Source organism: Odontesthes bonariensis, chromosome 23 (assembly GCF_027942865.1).
Source record: "Odontesthes bonariensis isolate fOdoBon6 chromosome 23, fOdoBon6.hap1, whole genome shotgun sequence".
Classification (NCBI taxonomy): domain Eukaryota; kingdom Metazoa; phylum Chordata; class Actinopteri; order Atheriniformes; family Atherinopsidae; genus Odontesthes; species Odontesthes bonariensis.
In genome coordinates, this window is record NC_134528.1 from 14,463,523 (window position 1) to 14,489,635 (window position 26,113).

General features: G+C 40.9%; 1 protein-coding gene across 5 annotated transcripts in view; it reads left to right on the top strand.

The window, feature by feature from the left end:
* The window catches only part of vti1a (vesicle transport through interaction with t-SNAREs 1A), a 113,280-nt gene extending 109,764 nt beyond the window's left edge, over positions 1–3,516 (top strand). For 2 of the 5 annotated variants that reach the window (XM_075458105.1, XM_075458107.1), the window contains one exon: positions 2,009–2,094. Coding sequence is in view for 2 of the 5 variants with exons in the window: in XM_075458103.1 (XP_075314218.1) it covers positions 2,009–2,102 (94 nt within the window). In the remaining 3 variants the exon portion in view is untranslated. Of the gene's footprint in view, positions 1–2,008 lie in introns of all 5 variants that reach the window. The other 3 variants (XM_075458103.1, XM_075458104.1, XM_075458106.1) reach the window with 2 other exon arrangements.
* The last annotated feature ends 22,597 nt before the right edge of the window (positions 3,517–26,113 follow it).

The window sequence follows — 26,113 nt, forward strand, 5'->3', positions numbered from 1 at the left end:
TTCTTCAGTGTTCAAGTGAGTTGGCACAAATGAGCTTTAGGACATGTTTTCTTAGATCAGTGTACAGAAAATCCCTTTAGGTCAAAAACACATGTTTTATGGATATTCTTTAAGGCGTCCCCCGGAGAAAAGAAACCTTAAAGTGCAGCACTATCGCCTTTCGTACATTTAAGTATTTGAAGTTTGTTTGCTGCCAAATCATACTTCTTTAATAAATGCCATTTTATTAGACCTGGGCGCCACTGCTATCTAAATCTAACTTCCTCTGCAGTTTTCCGCTGCAAGCCTCTTGGTACTCCCACAGGTTTTTTTTCCCCGGCTGAAAAATTAACAAACAACGCAAAGCGAGCTGGCTTCTTCAAACACACGCACACACATTCACACACAAGACACACGCGCTCCTCTGGGTATTTGACTGGGATAAATAATCATTGTAAATAATGAATGTCAATTAATAGGGGGAGACGTGGCCTTGCTAAGCATGCTCTGATTAGTGTTTCAGTGGGATCTCCTCCCCAGCTGGCTTCAGCCAATCGTACCAGCCTCATTCAAACTACACAGTGAGGCTGGCCTATCACAGCCTCTCTATTACTGCTTGAGTTCTCACCATAATAAAGGAATATTTTACTTTGTGTGTGTGTGTGTGTATGCATCGTCAGGTAAAGGCTCAGCATGGCTTTAGACAGGACATTACATGTTCATATGATGGTATGACCGTGTGATAATAATGTATGCATTTATTCATGCATAAAATGTCTACTTATAAAACACATCTACATACAAACAGTAGTTGTAATGAGCTCTCTGGTGTCATCCAGTCAGTCTCATTGTTGGCTTTGTTGCTTTAATCGAAATTTCTGATGAGTGGTTATAGTTTTTTCTGTTGATAACAGAGTCTCCATCTCGTGTTAAAGTTGACACTTTACACAAAGAAAATGCAAAGATATAGGCATGAAAGCTCCTCTGCGAGACATAACACCTCTGTGGAGTGTTGTGTTTTTATCATCCTTTCCTCCGTAGTCGTGGCTTTAAACTAAGTGGCTAGTTGAGGTTATTGTAACTCCGAGCTGGTGGACTGGAGAGGACTGCGAGCTCGACTGCTGTGTCGGCTCAGACTGGGACTTTAGAGGGTAGCAGGGTGACTGAGCAACCAGCCACCCCCCCTTCTTCGGTGATAAATGGCCACAGCATGGGCTATTCATCTCCTGCTTAGAGAAGTGGACAGTGCCCCCCTACACGGCCTCTCCTCCACCCCTCCACATGTCAGCAAATGTGATAATTCTCTCATTTGTCAGAAGCAACGGAGGGTTTGGAATGTGTGTGTGTTTGTCTGAATGCAGGCATGTGTGGCAATACGAACTCAGGAGAATTTTGGGGACACACACACGGGATAAGTCTCCACACCGGCTCCTGCTCCTTCCCTCCGGCTGTGTTTCTTTTGGTTCAAATCCCCCTCGTGTCAAGTTTACTACGCTCAAAGTGGGAAAATTTAAATGTGCAAAAGAGTGTCTTTTTATGGCAAATTCCATCAGTAATTCAGCGATTTTATGACCTCCGGGAAACCACTGAGACACTTTTTCCACTTTATTGTGCAAATAAAGTTTTAGGGCTTGTTTGCTATGTGTGTATATGTTTGTGTGTCACTCTTTTTAAGTGTTTTGCTCTGTTTGGAAAGAAACGTGTACACACATCAGTATAACATTTTTACAGAGGATACACACGTGTAAGCAAATCTTTTTACATTTATATATTTCATACAAAGGTGTTGCAGCTTCAGAAATATGCCTGCGTGTTTTATGCTCCCATGCCGGCGACAATATACCAATAAATATCACGCATGCAGACCTCATGGTAACTATTAAACACAATATGTCTCCAGCTGATGGCTGGTCATTTAGTTTGCACATAAACATGTGACTGTTTTACGTTTTTACGGTTCTGTGTAGACACAATATGACTTGTGTGAACCTCCCCTGATCTCTCTCTCTCTGTCTTTTTCTCTTTGCAGGATCATCCAAAATCGTATCCTGGTCTTCATCCTCGGAGCAATCATCCTACTCACCATCATCCTGGCCATCTATTTCAATCTGCGAGGCCACTGATCTCTGCTGTACACACATACACACGCTCTCCCTCTTCCCTCCCGACATAAATACAAACCAACACACACACATAGACGTGATTAATAGCGACAAAAGCGTTGTTCTGCTGTAATTAGGACAAATGGTCCCCATGAATCACTGTTTCCAAAGCTTGACAAGGAGCTTTTTTCCATTTCACTTTTCCTTTTTGTTTCTTTCTCCTCCTTTCCTCCACCACCGTTTTCCCCCACTTTGCCCTTCCCTTTCTTTTCTCTTTTCTTTCCCCCCCTCTTCTTTTCTCTCCTCCTCTAAGTTAAGTCCTCTTTCTGTCAGGTTCTTTCTTAGATCTCCAGGGAAACAAATGGCGTGAGATGTTTAAAAGAGTAAAAACATTTCATGGCATCGTCCTCAGTGTGGCTTTGCTGTCCATTCTGTCTCCAGCTGAACACAGGCTGGTCATTTTTGGCAATTTGAGGCAGATTCAGATATAGGCTTTTTTTTTTTTCTAGGTATGCGTGTGTATGCACGGAAAACAGAGTAAGTGTAGTTCTGCACATGTATGTTTGGATGAGAAACAGTCGTGAAGGGGGATTACGCCATCAGTAGACGCGCATACTGGAGTATATATGAGATTCTGTGACTAAATGATTCAGCTGTTCTTCACGTAGTCCCTACACAGCAGAGGACAGTGCCTTCAGATGAGATATGCTGTTCACGCTCCTACTTTAAAAGGCTCAGCAAAGCCCGAAATAGACACATGGCACTGCCTAGAAGAAAGGAAAAAAAAGAGTAGACACATAAAAAGGTTGAGGTCAGTTTAACTTCAGTTCATTCAAGGTGAAAGTATTATTTGTTTTATCAAGAGGAAGCTGCTTGCTTGCTGCTCTTACATTGTGGAACAAATATATGAATGTTTTTAAGAGTTTGGAGATGGAGAGAAATCTTTCTTTTTCTTTATTTCTTTTTCTATATTTTTTTTAATACAAAAGAGAATTGACACCAACCTTGACCAATACGATACATGTAAAAAAACCAGAGAAAAGTTTCTTCTGACATTGTTACCATCTTCTGTACTTATATCTGGTAGTTTGCACTCCCCGAACACACGTCATGACTCATTCCTTTGGACTTTTTAACATTGTCATTGTGGTAAATATATGCATCATATACTGTATGTACTAACATTTAAATGGACATCTTGTTTTGCGTTTTTGCTTGTGATTCTATTTCTATTTATTTGTAACTACAGTGTTTTCAATTAAAATTTCTCTGTTAGAACTGTACATTTTATGATGTTCAAAATGACTCTGAATCAACATTAATTACATTTTGGCTGTTGACTGATGCAGACTGCACACCAAGTGAAATGAGTGGATTTCTGGTTTTCTTTTCTCATGATATTTTTTTTCTTCTTCTATAAATGGCTTTAACTTGTTTCAGATCTTGTACTGTTTGTTCTATATTTTCCTAGTTCTGAAGATTGTGACGCAGCCCCTGTTTCTGTGTTTATCTGTATGGATGTCCCTCAGTTTGATTTCTTCAGTATGTCTTCGGAAAGTCCAAATTTAAGAGTATATTTGGAGAATTTTTAGATGTTGAGATAGAGCATGGATAAGTAGTAACAGACGCACACAGGCACACACACAGCACAGTGGAGTAGTGAATGTATCTCTTGTGGTTGGTGTGTCGGTTCCCAGTGAGGACATTTGCTATTCTGTTTCAGGCCCCTAGTCTTCATTTTCGAAGATGCAGGGGAGTCACCCCTCCCTCCCCTATCAGCCACCATTTCACAGGCCCTCACCAGCCGCTGTGCCGTCGTCGGCTTCAAAGCCTCAAATTAATGGCCAACAAAATAGTGTGCCTCTGACCGTCCCATGCGGGGCCGACCCACCAAGAGTTATCATTAAAGTCAAGGAATAATGAAAAAATGAAGGAAGAAAAAGGGGAAAAGGGAGGAAGTGAACGAGGAAGGACATAGGTGGGGGGTGCCGAGGGGGTGCTCATTCCCTGGCAGTTTGACAAACCTCATCTGATAATGACCCTCGGTGATTGTGCTTTCACCCAGTCAAAGTGCACTGTGTGTGTCTGCCTGCATGTGCAGTTTACCTGCAGTATGTGCTGATGTGCTCTCTTCTCTGTATCTCTGACTATCTCTCCTTCCCCATCCCTCCTGCTCCCCCTTTCTCTCTACCTCTCCTGCCACCTTTTCTCCTCCCCCCTGTCCTCCCTCCCTCCCTCCCTCCCTCCCTCTCTCCCTCCATCCCTCCCTCCCAGCCTGTCAGATGAGCAGAGCGGTAGCTAGCGAGTGAGCGGTGGAAGGCAGCGTGGCGGCGGCTTCTATTTGAAGTTGTAATGGTGTCAAAAAGTCAGGGCTGACTGACAGACGTCAGTCCCACAGGGCCTCATTAAAAACAGACCCACTTGACAAGGAAATAATTGAGCGCCGGCGACAACTCGGGGGCCCCTCTGCGTTTTTAGATGTTTTTATTTTCTTTTCATTATTAGTGCCGAGCTATTATGTTCATTAAGAAATGGCATTAAAACAAGTTTTTAAAAGCGGAGAAAGGTAGGGTGGGGTAGAGGGAAGACAGGATGCATGGAGGTGGGGAGATAACGATTTGTTTAGAGCCCTCTCTGTTTTATTATTTAAACAGGAGCACTGTCATGTGATAGCTTGGCAGACATTGGCTATCATCTCTCCTTTCTGTCTCCGATCCTCCCTTTTTCTTCTTCTTCTCCTCTTTTTTTTCCCCCTCTCTTCTCCCTGAGCTTTTATCTCGCCTCCTCGGTGCGTCTCTTTTTCTCTTTCTTTCTTTCTTTCTCCATTTCTTTCTCTCCCTCTGAGCAGCGGGTGTCATTGGAATATGAACTAGATTATTCATCAGTGCCCCACTACCACTCCCTCCATTCGCTGATTTGGTTTTCGACAAGCGTCTCACCGCAGAAGGCTGAGAATGAAAACTTGTCAAAAATAGGTTATATCTTACTCCAAGGGGCAACAATAGCAGCAGGTACAGACACCTTTTAATAATTAATTTAGACGGGTGTTAACCCTCCTTAAGTGACTGGAGGTGTGTCTTCCTTACAGACACCAGGAGAAAGAAGAAGGAGTAGGAGGGAGGGTAATTAATTATTTGATATCTGAAAGGGGATTTTAAAGCTCTTCCTGCCTTCTCCCATTTGCTAGAGAAAGGATTGAGTCTTTGGGTGTCTGTTCTTTTTACACACACGTCCTCAGCCCGGCTGTCCTGTAAGAACTGAAACATTTTCACTTGAATCCCATTTATGTGGTCACACGACTGTTCCTTGCTTGATGCAGTAAGTGTGCATAAAGTAAGTGATAGTATTGTGGTGGTTACGTCTCTCATTTTATCGGTTTGAATTATTTTCCAGAAGGCTGATATTTTACACCATCACCTTTCATCAGTAACATCCCCTGTGCCCAGCTCAGCAGTCATCCCTACTCTCCTTAGTCTGTTCCACAAGGTTTACATAAAAGTTAGAAAAAGAAGGCTGCTCAACAAGGAACCTCTTTGATTCAACCCATTACAAAAAGCCTGATGTTTGTCAGCCATTTAAGACGACAAGGGATTGTGACAAGCGTAGTTTGAGCTGTCTGTCCCTGTGTAGAGCGGGCCTGAAACTGGATAAACAGCTCCAGTGGTGGGATCACAACGGGAGGGTGGTGCGCTTCATCTTCAGGAGTGTCCACGATGCTGTCATTCACCACACACGCATACACAAACACACATGTGTATGGAAAGAGGCCTTGCAACAACAGCTACCCAAGAAAAAAACACAGACAATGGCGCTGTTTGAGAACTACAATGAGTATCCTTCTGTTTGATTCTGCGAACACACAACACTGCACGTGTGGTGGATGCACCCCATTAAGAACACACACACAATCTAGTGTAAGGCTGTTAGACGAGGAGCCATGTTCTCCATTTGTACACGCCACCAGCTCCAGCAGAATGGCTCTCTTTCTCTCATCAGCCCTTTATCTGTCTTTTCTTTTGCCCCATCAGCGCCATCAACCATTTTATTGGCGTTTGTGCTCACTGTGAAATGACAATGCCCCCCATTATTTCAGGAAGCCACAGGGGCTGCATCCATCCATACATACATGGAAGTCTGTGTGCTTGTGTGTGCATGATGTGTCCCCCTGTGGTTGAGAAGCAGTCCGAGACCTCGGAGAAAGAGGTGAAGTTGGATTGTCCATTTGCATTTAAGGCTGTCTCTTATGTCCATATGACTCGTTTTTGCTGCAGACCAGATTTTACCAGTTCATCTTGAACCTTTCAGATGGACCAATCAGACTCAAAGATGCTCAGAACTTGACTTTAGTGGTGTCTGTCGGTGTTTGTGTTGTTTAACATCTCTGATTAAAGCAGCTTTGAATTGCAATGATCAAGATGCCTCGTCATGACTTGCATCCGACACAAACATTTGGCAATTGGCTCCCGTAGCGCAAGCATGGAGTTAAAAAATGGAGACAATAGAAATGCAGACGGCAGGTTGCTCAGCTCAGGCAGGAGAAACCAAACCACTCGGCAGCATCCACCAACCCCCCCACTACCATCCTCATCTCTCATCTCCATCATACCTTCCATCTCTCCCTGTAGAATACTGCCACAACCTTTGAACTGAAATTAACACTTTACCACTACAAAGACGTACAGTTGTAACCAGCAGTATCATTTGCATGATAATGTGGAGATCAAGAGAATGGAGCCTTAAATGGCAAGCCCCTCCTTCCCTTATGTATTTGGTGCATTTATTTTTTTTGCCAGTGTTTTATGCCCTTCAACCTTTTAGTTTAACCCCTTTACTGTACAAAGATTACTGTACAGTGTGTCCAAGTTGATGTTTTAAAAAGGCATTTATGAGGTTTAAGATGTTGGGCTTCATTAAAGCAAGGTTTTGCCTCAGTTGGCTGTCAATTCTAAAAGACAAATGATGGAAAGAAGATGGAAGGTGAAAAGTTGAGATCAGTGCAAAGGAGCCCAGGTTGCCTGGGAGGCACTGAGTGGCCTGGACATTCTGAGAGATGAGGGTTTAGTTGGGCTTGCCCCTGTACAGTAATTTACTTTGCATATGGTGTCTTAGCAGACACGATTCTAAATTTCCAACTGGGAGGCATCAGTGGAGGAATCGCTGTCTTCAAAAGACGGCCTGCCAGTCACGCTCCTCCCGTAGCTGGAGATCTGAGCGTGTGGTGATAACCCGCGACATCTTTCTGGAAAAACGGGGAGTCGATCAGCTTTGATGGAGCACATCCGCCATGACAGGCTACTGAGGAGCTCGCTAATGAACTGGGGGGGGGGGGGCATCGCTTAGCGTGTGAGTGCAAAGGAGTCGGATGGATGAGTGGGGGATGGATGGATGGACGGACTTATTGAGAAGGTGCGCTAGTTACTTATGAGGCAGCTTCTGCTCCCAACCATTTAAGTAGATGGAGGGGTGTCTTGAATAGAGGGAGATAGAGATGTGTGTTTGCATTCTCTGGAAATAAAGTGCAGCCCCTCCAATACTTCCATCAGCTCCTTACCATACCCCCCCCCCCCCGCAATTTCTCCCTCAGATGGTTGGTGGCAATTAAATATTCATTTGAAGGTATCCAATCCCAGAGCTCTCTGGTCAGTTTTGTCCCTGTGAGCCAGGAAGTAGAAATGGATTTGTGTGAGGGGGGCCTGTTGCAGGCTGATGTGTGGGGTCAATCGAATGGAGAGCTCAAAGGTTAAAGAACCTGTATGATGTCTTCTCATATCCTTGTGGATAATTGTATCACACTCTCATCCTTCAGCACATGAGAGAATAAGGATTTTTTTAAAATCAAGTTTATATATTTTTTCATTTTCATTCAAGGGTGGACTTTTGAGTCAGGCTGAAGCCTCTTTAAGCACTATTCAAACTGGATCATGTTCACTCTTGTTTACAAAAATCTCATTTACTGACATAGTTTACTCAAGCACCAATTTATGAGCAAAGCTTTCCTTGAAACATATTCTAGACATCCTTTTCCCCCCACAAAAACAGCCTTGCAGGCACAAAACAGGCAGACTCACTGTACACACACTCACTCGCTTAGCTGTACACACAAACACACACGTCTCTATTGAGACGTATGGCTGTGGCAACAAAATGCGCAACTTTTTGTTCATCTCAAGGACTTGTGAGGGCCCAAGTGAACTGAGAGGCCTTATTGATTTTCCCTCTTTTCATGCTGCGACTCGGGGATTACCCATTTTCTCATTCATTTTTAAAGACAACTCGTGAGATTCTTCCTTTCCTTTTTCTCTGTTTTTTTTTCCTTCTTCCAAAACGACCCCACCCCCCTTACCCCTTCGTCTTCCCAACATACACACACTTACACGCTCTTCCCCCAACAGTGCAGCAGTTGCATTCACCCCTTTTCCATAGCCAAGTCCCTCCTTGACCCTGAGAATTGTAATGCAGCCATAGATCACAGCTGCTGAATATTAGGGCTTACAAAAGCAGTTAAATAAAATATGTTGAAATCAACCAATCCCAGAGGCCACGGCAGAAATTCTAATCAGGTGAGAGAAAGGGGAAGGAGTCAGGAGGGGGATTATGGGTAAAGAGAATCGTCTGGATCTACAAGGCAAGAGTGAAGAGCTGAAGGAAAGGTGAGACTGAACAAAAATCATAGCAGCCATTACAGTTAAGTGGTAGAATGGACAGTTTTGAAGACATCTGGCCGCTATCCTGATTGTAATTCTCAGAGATCTTACAACACAATCCCCACAAAACCACAAATCTTGCACACCTGTGTTACATTATTGAGCTTGAACTCTTTCTTTTGATTCACAAAATAGAAAAAAAGAAGTCAACGCAACATACATAATTCCAGAAATTGGCATGCAACACAATTTTGCATCGCTTTTATGTTATCACAAAGATGGTTTTTAAAGCATTTACAATAATCCTCCTAATTTCAGGTAAACTATGCCATACTGTTATCCACAATTAGTGCCAAAAACAGCATTGCCTCCAGCTAAAAGTCTTCAAAGTCAGCAGCCTCCCGTAACCTGCAGTGTCAACTAAACTATTTGTAAAATAATTGAGTCTCCGGGTATTAATGCACTCATTTTATGCTAAATAGGCCAACAACACTTTTGGCCCATAGGCTTTCTTTTGACCAGACGTAGGAGGGTGTCAAAATATATTAATCATTCTCCTGGCATGCTTGTTAAAGTGAACCACAAAGGTTGACCCAGCTGAGAACAGCACCTTTAGTAGTGCTGCTTAAGATGATCAGATTTTATTATTATTTTTCACAGAGATTTAAGTGAGCACCATTAAGTTCTAACATAACAAATCCAACACAGACACTCTCATCTCATTAAAGAACTGATTTTTCTTCTTCGCCTGTTTTCTTTTCTTTTTTGCAGACTCGCATACCATAAATATTTCTTCTAGTGAAAGTGAACGTCATGCTACATTGGTGCAATGAGAAAATCATAGACCAGTGACAAACACAAGCTTCTCATGAGTGTTCTGAACACTTCACGGGCTCTTTCTCTTCATCGTTCCCACCATCGAGCAGCTTGGACTCAGCCACATGTAAAAATGCTGGATGGTTCGGACAGAGGTGATTGATCGTGCTTCAATCCTCTAGCGGTCCTCCAAACACAGAGACGCTCAATTACACTCAAGGATCAAAATGCTGAATTCACACACTCGAAAAAGAAAAAACGTCCAGAGACCTGCGCCAGGCAAATTCTGTAGACCAACCAGCAGTTTGGCACATTCATTTTCATTGTATCATACCTGAAACGACAGAAAATCGGCTAAATTTTATAAAGTAAAACTACAAAACAAAAGAAAATGAGCTTTTACTTTCCTCAGTCCACAGTGAGGTCTGTTTTTGTTGATTAAAGTCTGAATGTGAGCAATTCCTCATATCTTTCGAAGTGAGCTGACCACCTACAAATGGAGCCAAATGTGGTAGTTTAAGGCAAATTACACAGAGTACTCTTGTGCATCATTTTGAATATGGAAAGCAAAATGCGAAATATATGCAAAATATTTTTGCCCCAAGTTAAATCTACACCTGCTGTTTTTTAGATTGAAACATAGCAACAGCATGTGTGCACAGAGCTGAGATTGATACAGATTTAGAGGTTTAAGTAAAATAACCAACTAGTTCGAAAGCTTTTAGTTTTAATCCAGCCAACATGTTGTATATTTACAGCAAAATTCTAATCTCTTTAACACCCTAAACTCTTTTTGCTTGACTCCACATTGTAAATGATAGTTTTCAAAGATCAATGTAATATCTGCATTGAAACTCCATGGATTTATCTTTTGTTCCTTATATATATTGAAACCAGACTGAACTGAAAAATGAGAATGAGGGATGTTCAGAATAAGTTATATATTCCTCTGTGGACAAAAACCCTTTTTATTTTGACTTAATGGTCAAATAAATTGTCTGCCTGTTGGATTCTAATTTGTTTGTGGTGTTAAAAACTCATTCTGTGAGAACATGTATGTAAAATACATATGTATATGTATATATATGTGTGTGTTTGCATACATAATCTATATTTGATTCATCTCTAATCCTGGATTCATCTGTAGGTTGTGTGAATGGCTAAGAGAAGATGGATGCAGTAGCAGCAGGGGTGCTGCGGACAATGCCAGAGTACTTAAGTATTTTTAAAATGTACAGAACAAAGACATGCAGCCACTGGACAAAAATAAAAAAGCTTCTTTCATTGCTGAAATAGGGCAAGCTGCTTATTCAATGCAGCCCCTGTTTGCACCCATTGAGACCAAAAGTAGTCTCCCCGTATTAGAGTTGATGGCAGCGGTTGAAGGACAAACCATTTTGAAAGGGAACGATCTAGTTGCTCACATCTAGTTCCTTTCAATGGATGCTCAAAACTGTAGCACTCATTCAAAGAAAAAGAAAAAAAGAAGCTTCCTCAAGTGGTGGTCTTTCTTTTCTGAAACAAGACAATGGGAATGAATGGTAAGTAAAAATTGGGAGATGGTTTAACCAAGAACTTTTTTATTGTTTGTTGCCGTTCCATAAAGATGCAGGGAGGTCAGCAGCAGGAGAAACTCATCTCTACCAGATGAGTTTCTCCTGTTTGTGCAGTGGCCTTGGGTTCTTATTGGTGCAAAACAGATGCTTTCTCTTCATTTTGTGTGGTTTATGATAATTTAGAAGTTGCATCTGCGCTCTGTCTGTTTCAGACACGTATGCTGTCAGAGGCAACCAACAGACAAAAACCGTTAAAAAGGTGCTTGTTGTAATTTAAGCATGTTAAGGATGCAGCATGAAGGCCTGGTTACTTATATTGCATTCAACAAAGAGAAAGACCATCAGAAGTCCTGTTCCACTCTGTGAGGATGGACTTCTTCACTAAGCCTTTGTCTCTCTTGATTAGATCTCATTATTGTTCAAATTAAAAGAAATTATGGACCCACTTTAGAACTACAGCTGATCATATTCAGGGTTGTATATAATCCAGTATTTTTCAACTAAGTAGTGAGCATTACAAAATAAAGACATATAAGTTATTTAACATTGAACCCCTTAAATTATTTGCTTGAGTTATTTTAACATCACATTAACTTCAACAAGGCAATAAAAACAATAGGACAGGTTGTAAAAAAGCACCTGCTCAGCCAGATTATGGGAGGAACTTTATTCAGAAGTAAAACTGAAAGTATAAGTGCCTGAATGTCATGATATTTTATTGTGCGTTCCCTCATTGGACAGTAAAACTGTAACGATGGTACAAAAGGTCACCGCCGGTTCAAAAGGATGGTCTGTAAACTGTGATGTATCTGTACAAGATACCATTTAGATAATGATGCAACTCCTTATTTTGCCTTCCTATACAAGACACACTCAGAGCTTTTTTTTCTACCCCAATTTTGCTTGACGCAGCCAGTCCAGCAAAAGTGATAAATACACAGTTCATAATAGTAGCAAATGACATCTGAACTCTCAGATGTCATTTGCTACTAGAATTTGTGACTATGTTCTGTCATATTTACCTAACACAAAAATAAGGCGTTATCATTTGCCCATTGTCACATATTTTCCTCTGCTTGACATCAGTGAGTTAAGCATTGGTATTAAATTAGTCCTTAAGACCCCGTTTCCAGTACTAGGCAGGCAGGTCACATCTTTGTCATTCCAGGAAAAGAAGAAAATTGACTTGCAGCGGACTACTGATTGTGATGCCCATCAGAGAGGATTTAGAATGGTCATACTCTATTGGAACTAAAAAAAAGGAATGGGTGTACCCCATATATCTGTCTATACCCAACACTACATCAGTGAACAGCAGTGAGCATATTTGGATCTCATCAACATCATTAACCTTTATCTCAGACACAAAGGTAGTGAAATTGATAACAACAACAATAAATAAAATATATAAAAAAAACGTTGAAGATGAAACTGGAGGGTGATATATAAATCCTCTCTCTGAGGTCTAATATTAACACAATCAAAAATTAATTTAGTGTATCATAGGAGAAGTTGATCACTTTAAAATGTTGGTGCTGAAGATCTTTTGTTGCAAGCTCCTTTTGGCCGTCAGTGGTATTCCACGTCAAGTCCTATGATTGGATCAACCGAATAAGTTGTTCATGCCTCTAAACATTACTCATGGCAACATTTTCCAAAATGCCACTTGTACAATGTGGAAAATACGACTCATCTGAGCTCTTTTATATCAGAAGACACCAATAGTGCCTCCTTTATAAAGCTACAAAGTCGATGATGTTTGTCTTCACCAGTGGGACGCATGATCAAGGCCAACATTACTATTTTATTTAACTAAATCATTTTGTTACATCCTGATTGGGTTTTGGCAAAAGCATGACTGGGGTAGGGCAAGAAATACAAATTTCTTGGTAAGGGTTAGAAGGCGATAATTTGGGCTAAAATAGATTATTTTTATGTGACTGTCACCTTTGTGGACACCATTTTGCTGGTTGTCTTGGTTACAATCTGTTTGAGACCATATGCAGTGAATTTCTTTGCTTTTATTTATCTTTTTTAAATCTATCCCACTTAAACAACCACAGAATTTTGGTATCAGATGCAGTAAATATTATTTATGGTACTGTCATGTACACTTTGCAAGTTCCTGCTGCAACCAATCAACTGAGCAGCGGAGCTCTGTGGAGGAATCAAATAATTCTGTGACTTAACCTGTTGGGTTTATCAAAAATTCCATGAACTCAACATGTCTTTTATTTAATACAACATTAAGACAGCAATACTGAAAAAAACTTGTGCTCCATCTTCAATCTGTCAGGCACAAAGGGCTGCTAGAATTCAAAAGGGAAAGCTTGAAAAGCAGCAGAAAGTAGCAGCCAGCTACTGATAATGTACTGCTCTAGTAAGAATGTGAGTTCAAGTCTATGTGATTTAACGATAAGGAAGTTGCTACTGTATATACTGAGTATAACACTGGACAGTTTCAATTGCTGAATAGAAGCCCAGAGCATTATCACATATGCATTGTCCAACATCAGGCAGTCATACACTTACAATCCATGACTTTCAACACATCTAAAAATTCTCTTCAGCCCCACAGGAAAGAGAAACCTACAAGCAAAGCTAAAAAGGATATTCCAAATGTAAATAAGTAAATTAGAAAATTGATTTAAGGCAGCAAAATTTAAGAAAATTGAAAGAAGAATCTTCTACAAATTTATGTTAAAAACTTCTTGCAAGTTGAGTAAAAACAGACAAAAGGGACACAGGTTTGTTTCTGCTGTCAAGATGTCTGTCAAGTAGTTGTAAGTCAGATGTTGAACTCGACAGGTTAAGACATGCAGACCAGCAGATGATAGCTATCCACCAGAGAAGACCCCATCCAAGGAAGGTCAGAAGTGTGGACAAAGACAAGTTGCACAAGAAGCTGGGGGCCGCGACCTGAAAGATTTGCTTCAAAGAACAAGAAGTCAGCGAAGAAAAGGATATCATCTGACCTTGTTGGAGAAAAGAGGTGAGCTTAAGTCTGAAATGTAGTTTTTAAATTCTTATTGAAATACATAAACTTCAATTCACCCAATCAAGCTTGGCAAGAGAATCAATTAAAGCCCCTTGCGTGAGGTGTTGGTTTGATAAAACCGAGCCACACACCGACAACCAGCATTTACAACAGATAGAATTGTTTTTAACAACATGAATATGCTATGAAATAGTAGACTGACATCCATCCATCCATTTATTATACCCGCTGAATCTGTCGGTCGGCTCGCAGGGGGGCTGGAGCCTATCCCAGCGGTCATCGGGCGAGAGGCAGGGTACACCCTGGACAGGCCGCCAGTCCATCACAGGGCCACACAGAGACAAACGAGACAAACAACCACACACACGCTCACATTCACTCCTAAGGACAATTTTAGAGACACCAATTAACCTAACATGCATGTTTTTGGACAGTGGGAGGAAGCCGGAGTACCCGGAGAGAACCCACGCATACACGGGGAGAACATGCAAACTCCACACAGAAAGGCCCCAGCCGGGAGTTTAGTAGACTGACATCAAAATTTAAATCCTTTTGAAGAGGGATACATGCTGAGCAGGTTGTTTCAGCACCATGGACAGTTACACAGCTATTAACTGAGTCTTGACGTGTAAATTATCTTCACCACTTAACTGTAGGTTAATGATATTTGAAGAAGAAACATGTTTATACAAACATTTCTTTATATAAAACAAGAAAATGTTAAGTGGGCAGATCCTTAGCTTCTGGATGAATTTTTACCAGCTTGAATTCCATTTTTGATCCTAATAGCCAATGACCCTCAGCTGCTGCTGCTGTTTGGAAGAATGATAGTATTGCTGGGCCAATGCTGCCAGGACCCTTTCAGTGTTAGAGAAAGCAAAAAGGAGCTTTGTAACTTTGTAATTTTAGTCAAAAGGTCTATTTGAGCACAAGCCGTGATCTGTTCGAATACCCAGTTTTGTTGCCTAAAACTAATAAGTGAGAGAAAAAAAGTGATGAGAGAGAACAGCAACTCAAAATGTCTCATGTCTCAAAAGTGTTTGCGAACCCAGAGTTCCGTAACTACCTGCTACCCTTCCCTCCATATGTCTTCGGAAAGACTTTTCTGTATATTCATTGATAAACATTCAAAAATGGCATCGGATCGTGTGCTACTGCCCTCTATTAATGTCATAGCAAGTGTGTCAGGCATCGCCAAAGAACGCCAGCAGGAGCGCCTGCAGTTTTGACAAGAACATAAAATTTGACACGAATTTGCCAAATTCTATTCTGATCTGAACAGCAGTCGTGACATTATGAGTTGACATGCATTAATAACTCATGTAAAAATGGTTACCAAACCGATTCCCTGTTGGTCAAAATAAAGCTGCAGATATGCTGAGCATAGCTGACAGAAGGTGAAAATCCTATTTAGCTTTTTCTTTCTTTCCTCTGGAAGAAAGTTGCTTGATGGTCATGTGACATGAATTCAGGCTAGAAGAGAACAAAAAGTAAAAAACATCTCCCGATATAGTGAAACGAATGTTTTTTTTTGTGTTGCAGACAGGGACTGACTTGCTTTGACGCTTAACAGAGATCCAGATCCTTTTGAGACGTGACTGCTCAAGTTTTTCGGTGGTTGATCTAGCTGTGAAATTTTCATGAGCGCAGAAGACAAACGTATCAAGTCAGCCATAACAGCTACAGAAAAGTGCTTCATTATCATTGAGAAACCAGAGTAAAACAATGCCTCCTGGCCAGATTATGAAATAGATGTTTTACATGTGACAGACACATGATGCTCAGCCAGACAGGATGGCGATGAAGAAGAGGCCTTCCTGGTTACACTACAGCTTCTTCAAAACAAAAATCCCCCAGCAAAGCTCCAGCTTCAAGCTGATGTGCTATTGGGAGCTGAGGTCACCGGTTCATCCGTCAGAGAGGCTCCTCGCTGATGGATGGCACTCAGAGCAACGTACGCCCAATCCGCTGTAGCCCTAACCGCTGAGAAAAGGCCTTTGCAGGCAGAGAAATAAATAAATAAACAGCAACATCAAAGGGATGTTCAAAAGAAAAACAAAGCCTGCACACGTTCGTTTGCAAACACACACACACATCGGCGCGCATTGGCTCTCTCGCACGCATCCGGCGAGAGAGAAAAAAGGGAGGCGGAGGGGAAAAAATACAAAGGACTGAAAACATACACATAGTTTACTCTCCAATGACACTCAGCTCGAAGAAACTCCAGACAAAACAAGGCAGAGTGGCGAAAATTGGAGTGTTTGATGATTCAATATTCACGTTAAACAAATTCTTAAACAAAGATTAGGTTGATGTTTTTTTTTTAAAAGATTTTTAAAAAACATTTTTCATAATATCTACACACTTCATAGATGGCTTTATTGCTCAGATTTCTAGGATCTTGTTGAAGGGATAAACTGACACCTTTACCTACTGACACTTACCTCTTTTTAATATCTGTTAAGTGTCCAGATTTCTGTCAAAAATAACCTGGTGACATTTTCAACAACTCCAAACAAACTGAGTTTACCTACAATTACTTGATGTGCAGGCAAAGCTTAAGCTCAGATGCTTTGAGAGAAGCAGTCCTCTGTACCCCCTTGAGACCCCTTGACATTAGACATCTTAACACCCTGATGTCACTCCCACCTTGTCACAAAGTGATTGAGAAACACGCGGCGCTATGAAAAGCCTTCTTACTGCAGTCATTTTTTCTTCTTCACCCAGACCAAGTAGTTTTTCGTGCTTTAACCTAAACTAACTGTTTGTTACCTAAAGCTAACTAAATGAGAGCGAGAACAAAAGTTTGAGAAAGAAACAAGAGACTCTGAGACCGTTGTGAAACTGTTGTGTCCAAGAAGAAAAAGTGAAAAAAAGCTAGTTTAATGAAGTGATCGAACTTATTTTTCCCACATGTGGCAGAAGAACTAATGATTTACTCCTTCACTGCCCCTCCAACCTCCCAGTGAGGATATGTATACTACTTGATTATATCAAATCAAAAGAGATTTTTATTTTTTTTTTTAAAACATGGAGATTATACAAATCAGTGCTTTCCAGAGACCAAATTTGTTTGTTTTACTCTGAAGGCTTCGTTAAATTTTTTGAGTAAACTTCCACAGAAAGCTGAAGAACCTTGCATGAGGTAACTTCATGCAATCATCCAAAAACAAGTTCAAGAACTTCTTTCAGACCCATAGGATGCTATCAAGGGTATATGTAATTGTGTTTTGGCTCAGCCTCAGTCGAAATTTGCCAAAAATGTTTAGCTTCTTATTTCACCACACACACCATCACCTTTGCAGTTTTGGTTCTGGAGACGCCTTAAAAAAAGGAATATCGTCCATCATTTACATTCATTGCACGTATCTTGTATGCATGGTGTTGTTCTTTGTCTCATTCCGCTGATTCCTGGATGTGTGGCTAAATGTTATTGTTTCAATGATTTGGGATATTGGCAAGTGGAAAGCTGAGCAGATTGTGAGCGCTTCGGTTGGTTAGGGAGCCTCGCTCGCATGGCCTTGAGTTAGTCAGCATGGGCTCATGCCATGAAATATTGAGGAAGCCAGGAAGGCTCAGCTGGGGCCTCATGTAGAGTGTGTATGTGTGTGTGTGTGTGTGTGTGTGTGTATGATGGGGAATGCCTGGTGGTGGAAACAGTAGATGTTGTGTCAGCTCCCCCAAACCAAAACAAACTCCTATAGCCCCTTAGCGTGCTTCCAAAATTGGAAAAGTGAACTGCGATATACCTTCCATTGAAAATATAGCACTCTTTCTCTTGTTTTCACACCCTCTTCCCCCTCCTGCTCTTCCCTTCCTTCCTCCCTCCCTCCTATCTTACACACTCACACACCAGCCGCGATCTCCGAGATATAATCTCATCCTTACTCCCTTAATCTTTTTGTTTCTTTACATTTTCATTTCCACATGCAAATCAGTTCCTCTCATCTTTCTCATTATTCTCCTTAACTTTCTGCTCTTTTTCTTTCTTTCTGTTTTCAATCAGCCAACAGAGCTGCTGTTGTTGTATATATATGTGTGTGTGTGTGTGTGTGTGTGTGTGTGTGTGTGTGTGTGTGTGCATATATGTGTGTCCACTCAGTCAGTGAGCTGAGCTACAGTACAGACAGTTTAGTACAGTTGAAAGAGCACATCAGACTTCTGCCCTGCTCTCTCTGAGGACTGATAATATGGGCCCTTCTTACCTGTTAGGAGCTAGTGAGCCGCTGCTCCTCCCTTTAAATGAACTTCAGAGGGGGAATCAGATTGACAGGAACACAGAGAGGGCTGCCTCGTTTGACTGGCGGTCCTGTCAAGGTGAACTCAAGGTGCTCTCCCAGGCCCGCGTTGCTTTCCACAAGGCTGCCCTGGTGAGCTGATTGGGTCTTAATAGTGCAGTAATGACCAAAACATGCTCATGCACACTTCTGAACTCAGACAGCCTTACTATTGTTTCAGCCAAGGGCCCGTTATCTCAAAAGAATTTAAAGGCCTAATCTGGCTAATTTAGCACTGTACCATCAGTTGAGCCTCCCTGTTAATCTCTGTGCCACTGTTTGTGGGGAGTGCATGATCATTTTTCTCCCCCGACAGATTCTGCATAGTAATAAAGGCGAGTGGAAGCCTCTCTTTAAGCCTAAGCACCTTAATAGCCTGTATGATGACACTTTATCTACAGTTTGTGCATATAATCACTAAACTAAAGGGGCTGACCTCAGAGTGTGGGTTCACCCGTTGACACTTGACATCTTTATAATTAACTGGGAAGGTCTAATCTCTGCCTTCAAATGACGCATGGCCACATTCCATTTAATATGCTTATAAGCACTATGTATTATTCAAATATGCTGATGAGACAGTGTTAGAAAACAGACTTTGTGACACACGTTTTTCCTCTCCCGTCGTGGCAGGGTACGGAGGCCATTAATGGACCTACAGGGATCGGAGAGCAACAGCCCTTGTGAAATTTTCATTCCCTGTGAAGGACCAAAAAGTTTTCTTTGTCTGTGCACGGCTGTTTGAGTTTAGGAAACTCAAGAAAGACAGAACTGGAGTGAGCAGTGCTTTGTTTTAGCTGCAAAGATGCTATACAGTTATTCATTCTATCTTTTGCTATCATAAATCCTTATTACACCTTTTTTAGGACAGGGACTGCTTGTGTGGGTTTAAATGAAGAATTTCGGTTGGACATGTTTGAAGGAATCAACCATCTTTAGGCTGAGTGAAGCAGCCGAGCTTTTTATGGATGTCGGCTCTGGCGGGGCTGGAAGAAAGAGGCTCTTATGTTCACTTTTGGCTTGAGTTACTTTTGAGAGGCTGGTGGTCGCTGGGTCAGAGGCTTCAGTGAGCCGGTAACCACTACACGAAGCCCTCAGTCCTCACCGGAGCTTTTTAGCTACAGCAGTGCTTTGCCGCATTCGCAACCTCCTATCCTCTCAGTTTAAGGAGAGAATGAAGTCAGACTTGTCTGTTGGGTTCATGCTTTAGCCTTTTCTTTCAATCCATATTCATGAATCACTTGTAAATTACAAAATCAATATTACACTGCAATTACACTGTGGTGAGGTCATACGGTCCTGTTATTTAGAAATCTTACATGCACACATAAATAAATAAAGCATCTTAAAAATATTGAAATGAATGCATTAAGATACGGTTTCATTACAAACAGGAATATTCATCGCATCGTCTCCCGCTCTTTTGAAACCACACTTTCTCTTCACTTTGACATGTTTATGATCTAAAACCCAAAGTCAGTAGATGTTTACAGTTGCCTAACATTAGACTGTCTTTAACAGACAGTATTTAATCTGTTGTCCTCTGATCTCCTCAGTCAAAAGCATATTGTGTGATGCATGCAGCATACACTGTGTGTGCAAGTGTGCCTCTCTGAAAAGTAAGTCAGACGTAAATGACCTTTCCCTGTTTCTCAGCACGCGTTTTTTTTTTTGCTCTTATTTTCCTCAGCTGAAGAGGTGAAAAGGCAACAAGTCTGACAAAAATCCTATTAAAGATAACAAATGAACAAAAATCTGCGGTACATGCCCTCCGTTTCAGGTTTATCCCCAGTTTGCTATTTAGTTTTAACCCGATTGATATCAAACAGCATAGAATCACCTTCCTTTGTTCCTTAAAGGTTGTAAACATTTGTAAATGAGTGCTTGCATGTGTTTAAGGCATATTAGGTTTTCTCCCTTGCGTCCGTTGGGGTTTATCGAATGTGCTGTTGTTGATCCTGGGCCATGAATCCTTCCCTGCCCTCTCCTCTGCCTGGAGCCAGCCCCCAGCCTCTCCAAAACCTCCCACTGAGCTCCCTCTGTTTCTGGCTTCATCTTCAGCTCTCTGTCTGTCCAGCTAACCATCGCAGCTCCTGCCTCATGCGTCATCTCCCATTTAACTAAACAGGGTTTTTTTCTTTTAATCGGCTCAAGACGATTTGCAATTCAACCTTCTCTTACTTCCCTTTTTTTTTAAGGGACATATTTTTTCTTATCTTTATCTTAGTTTTGGTTAATTGTTTGTTTTATACTGAAAACATCAACAATGCCAACAAATTGGTCCCAGCCACTAAAATGCCCCAGTTGACCCCATCACTGGGTGACTTTTTCCTTTACTTTGTCACCTGTTGGTCTCTATACACACAGTTTAAAGTACTTTTAAACGATTAAAAGCTACAGTTTTACCTCCACTTGTTGATAGCATGTCACAACCCTCTCCGACATCGACCACCTTCTCTCCTCCCATATGTTAACTTGACTTGCCTGAAAAATAACCAAACAACCCCTTTACTTTCAGGTGACAGTGCTAACCAGTGTTCAGTGTTCATCCCTTTTTACAGATTAAATCGATGAACTGTAATATGTTGTTTTGCTCGCTTTAAAAGTGAAAGACTTTGTTACCTCTGGTCAGACCCAAATGAGAACTTTTCCACGTTTTTAGTCTAAGCACTGAGTTGAACACTTTCTTTTTTGGCTGCATCTTAAATCAGTCTTTTCATTTAACTCTACAATATCCAAACAAAATTGCTATTTCTCAAAATGTCAGACTGTTACTTGTGAATATGACCACAATATTAGGAGCTTAAACACTTATCATTTTGATTTTCATTTCATTCTGCCCTTTAAAATTCAAGTAGGCTTTTTCTTTTTTAAATCTGTACAGGTATTTGTGTAGACCAAAGCATATGAACACAAGCCTTGGCTCATGCCAACGGTCTATATAGACTCTGAGAATCTGATTTAAAAGAACCAGACAGAAATGATGTGCAGCACAAATATGTGTGGGACGCACAAAACATGATGTGCATCTGTTCAGAGTGCATGTCTGCCAGCATTTCTTCTTTGCAGACGCATCCAGAAGAGGAAATAAAAAACAAAACAGGGAGGTCTTTTGGCAGGCACTTCAGCAAACTGATGTATAACTTTTCTCACCTCCACCTGTTGTTTTTCACAGGGCCTAATTAGAAGCCTACTGTCTGTGTCATAATGTAGCGCCTCACACAAAAATGAGTGCAGTTGTGCAACATTTGATTTGCCCAAAATAAACATGGTAAGAAATACTTGCCGCCATCGGCCATGTGAGGTGACAGCGCCTGAGGGCTTCAGCCAGTTTGGCATGTTGAGAAGGTGTCGCACGAAACTTTGGCACATTTAGGAGAGCGATGTTACAGTCTTATCTCATTTCATAGCACCAGAAATTTAACAAGCGAGATATTTATGTCCTTTTCTCCCACTGTCCTTCCTTTTTCTCCCTTTCACCAACCCCTCTTTATCGCTTCAACACATCTCTCTTCCCGTCCCTCACTCCCTCTTTCCGTCTTCAGGCCCAGCAGATTGTCACTGTTATTTACCAAATATAGTCTGACAAAGAAGAAGTGGGATTTTTTACTGATTGAAGATCAAAGTAGCAAAGTCTCCTCCTCGAAGCCCACCCCTTCTATTAGCCGCCCTTAAGAACAGAGGAAAACATCAATTTCTCGCACATCAATGGCGGCTTCATAATCAATTGAAAAAGACACTTGTATGGGGATGCAAATCTTATCTTTGTCTTATTAGAGCTTTTAGAAGATGCATGTCGGGATTTAATGTTATGAAATAAAAGGGGGTCGCTTTTTTTAATCTAAAGATGCAGAGGCGTTAGTAATGGTCGAAATCAAAGCCCGGAGACTGTGGTAATTACTGGAGGAGTTTGCCTATCCTTATTAATATTGATCAAATATTACTGTGATCTGATCTCTGGGCTTATGATGAATTTGGAAGGTGGTTAATGACCACAAAGTAGAACATGGCACTCGTTCTCCCTGTGCAACAACCACAGGCACATGTCCTTTTGCTTCTTGATGAGGTTCTGACACGAAATGACAGAAATAACATGAAAAATACAGTTGTTTTGGAGGTAAAACTGTTCCCACTCACAACCTTACAGCTTTCTCGTGTGGCTGCACATCAATGTTTTGCGTCTTGCTTTAAGTCTTAACAAGGTTATGCATCATCACGCTGGTTGGACGACTGGAAAAAGACAGTTGTGTCAAAGGGAATTCAAGGTTGTGTTTTTATTGACCTGATGATGATGTGCAGAGCTTTCTAATGGCCCTAAATAAGCTAGTGTCCTCTAGGCAAATAATAAGTCCAAAACACACTGATTCATCCACCAACAAATGCTGCAGATGATCACAGAATGTTAAAAGATGCTCAAGGCAGGCACAAAAGTGTTGCCGGTGAGGGCACAATTTCAACAATATATACCCCATTTCTAGAAAGGTTAAGTTATACCTAAGTGGCAGTGAAATACATGATTTCATGCCCTGGAATATACATCATGTATCACATGGGATAGTGAAAGGTGAAAAACCCATTAATGTTCATTTCATTGAAATTCATACATGGAAAACCTCCAGCTATGAGCACATAAACAAAAGAGTGAGGGAGCTTTTGAGCCACCCATGTGGAAAGCATTGATTGCTGCTCGCTTGAAGCCTTCAGGAGTCTATTGGACGTAAAACTTTAGGCCAATTGATTTTTCTGCATTCATTTCTCAATTAGGACTTTCGAAGAGGACCAAGAGCTGTAGCCAAAACACTCCAGTTGAGGCTGAGGCATGAAGCTTTGGGGCCTTATTGTTGTGGGTGTGCATGTGTGTATGTGTTCATTATGTGTCCACACCACATCTGATCTACCTAACACAGAACTATCTGTGTGATTATGGAGGATTTTGGAATCAATTTTGAGGAAAAATGAATACCGGAGAGGTAATCAATATCTGAACCAACTATGCCCTTAAACTTCTTCCACTCTCATCCCTCCATCAGAGTCGAACATTAGAACAAAAGACCGACAGACCTCTAAGAGCAGCTGTGGGCAAAGAGTGTGTGTCACACTGACAAAGAGATGTTCAACAAAGAGACAAATTACACACCTTAATATGCACTTTGTTGTATTTTGTTGCACTCGTTGTGTTTCAATCTTTTTTTTTTTTTTAAGCCTTCTGCCTATCTTAGTCTTAGAAAAAAACAACAACTGTTGAATTATCACATCTTAGGACATTAAATCGACAATAGATGATGTTTGTTTTTTTTCAAATTTTTATTTTGAGGGGTCACAGCCAGTTATCAGAAACAGTGTTGTGGATGTAGAACAAGAGGCTTGTTTTTTAATTTAGAATTTTTTACAAAAGCTATGCTCGGTAAAAACTTCAGAGCAGAGTTTCCTTGCTTTGACTGTTGGAGCTGCTCTTCGGTTCAAGTACAATAGGAGGAAAGTAATAAGGCTATTTATTATGTACTACTTGAGAACAATTTAAAATTATTATTTTCATCTACAATATTGTAGTTGTTACTGAAAAGTGCTACATTTTACTATTTCATGAAAAATATTAGCTCATGTTGAATTTGAGAAAAATCTGTGAGAAAGTTGGCACAGGGCCATGTGTACCACTGTGTAGCATCCTCTCTTCTTTTAACAACAGTCCATAAACTTCTGGGAGCTGAGGAGACCAGTTGCTGGACCTTTGGGAGAGGAATGTTGTCCCATCCTTGTCTGATATACGATTGTAGCTGCTCAATAGTCCTGGGTCTTCTTTGCCTGGACTCTTATGCTCTGAAGCCATAATGTTGTAATAGATGCAGTATGTGGTTTAGCATTGTCTAGCTGAAATATGCAAGGTCTTTCCTGATGAAGACTTTGCCCGGGTCGGAGTACATTTTGCACTAAAACAACAGCCAAATCCCAGTTGCCATCGGCCGAGAGGCATGGTACACCCCGGACACTCGCACAGTCAATTTAGAGTCATCAGTTAATCTAGCATGCATATTTTTGGAAGGAAGCCAGAGTACCAAGAGAGATTGAATGAATGAATAAATAAATACATAAATATATGAATTAATGAGTAAAGTTGTAATATTATAGATTAAGATAAGACTTGAATGATCCCTGAGGGGAAATCACAATGTAATGACTGCATTAAAGCATCATTAATCATCTATTACTCTCAACTATGCTACTATGATTCAAGATTTATTTTATTTCTGGTATGTCAACTACATATTGGTGCCAACACTTCCATATGTTTACTTTTAGTGCATTACTGTAAGTTGGCAGAATATTTGTCCTTTAACTGTCTGGTGCTATATGTTGATGTATTGCTGTAATATAATCATGCAGTTTTGCAAATTTTGTTGATGATAATTTAACAAACAAAAGCACTCCCATATTCGAATACAAAATATTAGTGCTACAATAATACCCTATTGTCATGAACAGTGTAGAAAAGAGGAAAAAATAATAATGTTTGGCACCTGGGGGCTGGCAGTTTACACTCCCCTCCTTCTACTTATTATGTTAGCTTCTGTTAACAACTTGACGGCTGAATTTGATCACTTTAACAAAACAAAGACACCCTCAATGTATTATTTATCAAATAAGAGTTCATATACATGTAATTGTATTTCACATTCAAAGTAACAGATATGAGTTCAGATTCCTGCTCTTTTTTGTTAAAAGATAATGACGACAGTATGAAACTGCAGAGAAATCAGCCTTTGCATCAACTCTTACCTGCTCTCAACTTAACCTTGGATGATGTTGAGCTTTCTTTTGACTCGTACTGTACAAAGAGTGCGGACTGATTTCTCATTAATGGGCTCGACTTCCACTCTGTTAATGAAAACATGGCCAAATGAGCACGACGTTGCTCTGATTTACACTGCGGCGACTCATTTGACTCAAGGTCATGCCACAATTGTGTCGCTTCTTAATAAGTGTGCATGTGAAAGATGCAATTGCTCTTCTGCGCTACAGCTTTTTCCGAGAACTTATAGAATTGAAAGAAAAACAGTCTCTACTTTGCCGCTCTGCAAATGAGCAGTAGTGTCAAGTTCAAATGAGCTTACTTCATCAAGTCCTGTCTGTGGTTTAATTTGAATTTCTACAAAGATGACAAAATATCAGCAAAGCTTTTGCAACACATAACGTGTCATGTGTGCCTTGGGAAAAACAACCACCACAAGCTCACAAAACTTTTCTACACAAAGACAACCTGCTTCCATCATGCACATAATGACTCTTTGTTTAGACCCCCAAAAGGTCAGCTTTTATTCACTGTGATTTTAATTAAGGCCCCATTGTCAGTAACACGAAGAAGACACAGTTGCTTCTTTTCCTTCCCGCACAATAAGGTCTCCTGCTTCCTGTTTGAGGCAGTACCTTCTATGAGATGCTCAGAGTCTCTTAACACAAAATCAGAAAGACTTTCCCTATTAAAAGCACAAAGATGTGGAGGGTCCTGCTCACAAGACCATTCGAGAAAAGGGAGGCTTCGTATTATCTTCACAGGCCACAAAGAAGGGGTCAACGGGAAGTTGCTTTTACCACATTTGCCTTGTGCACCTGCTTTCAGCTGTGCTTTTGGTAGTGAAAAACACAAAGGTCAGAGAGCAAGTTTGTTGTATGACTTTTACTTAAGTGGCTCACCAGCTGTCAAACGGAACATTTCAAATTCATTAGGAGCTTCCATTTGTATTGA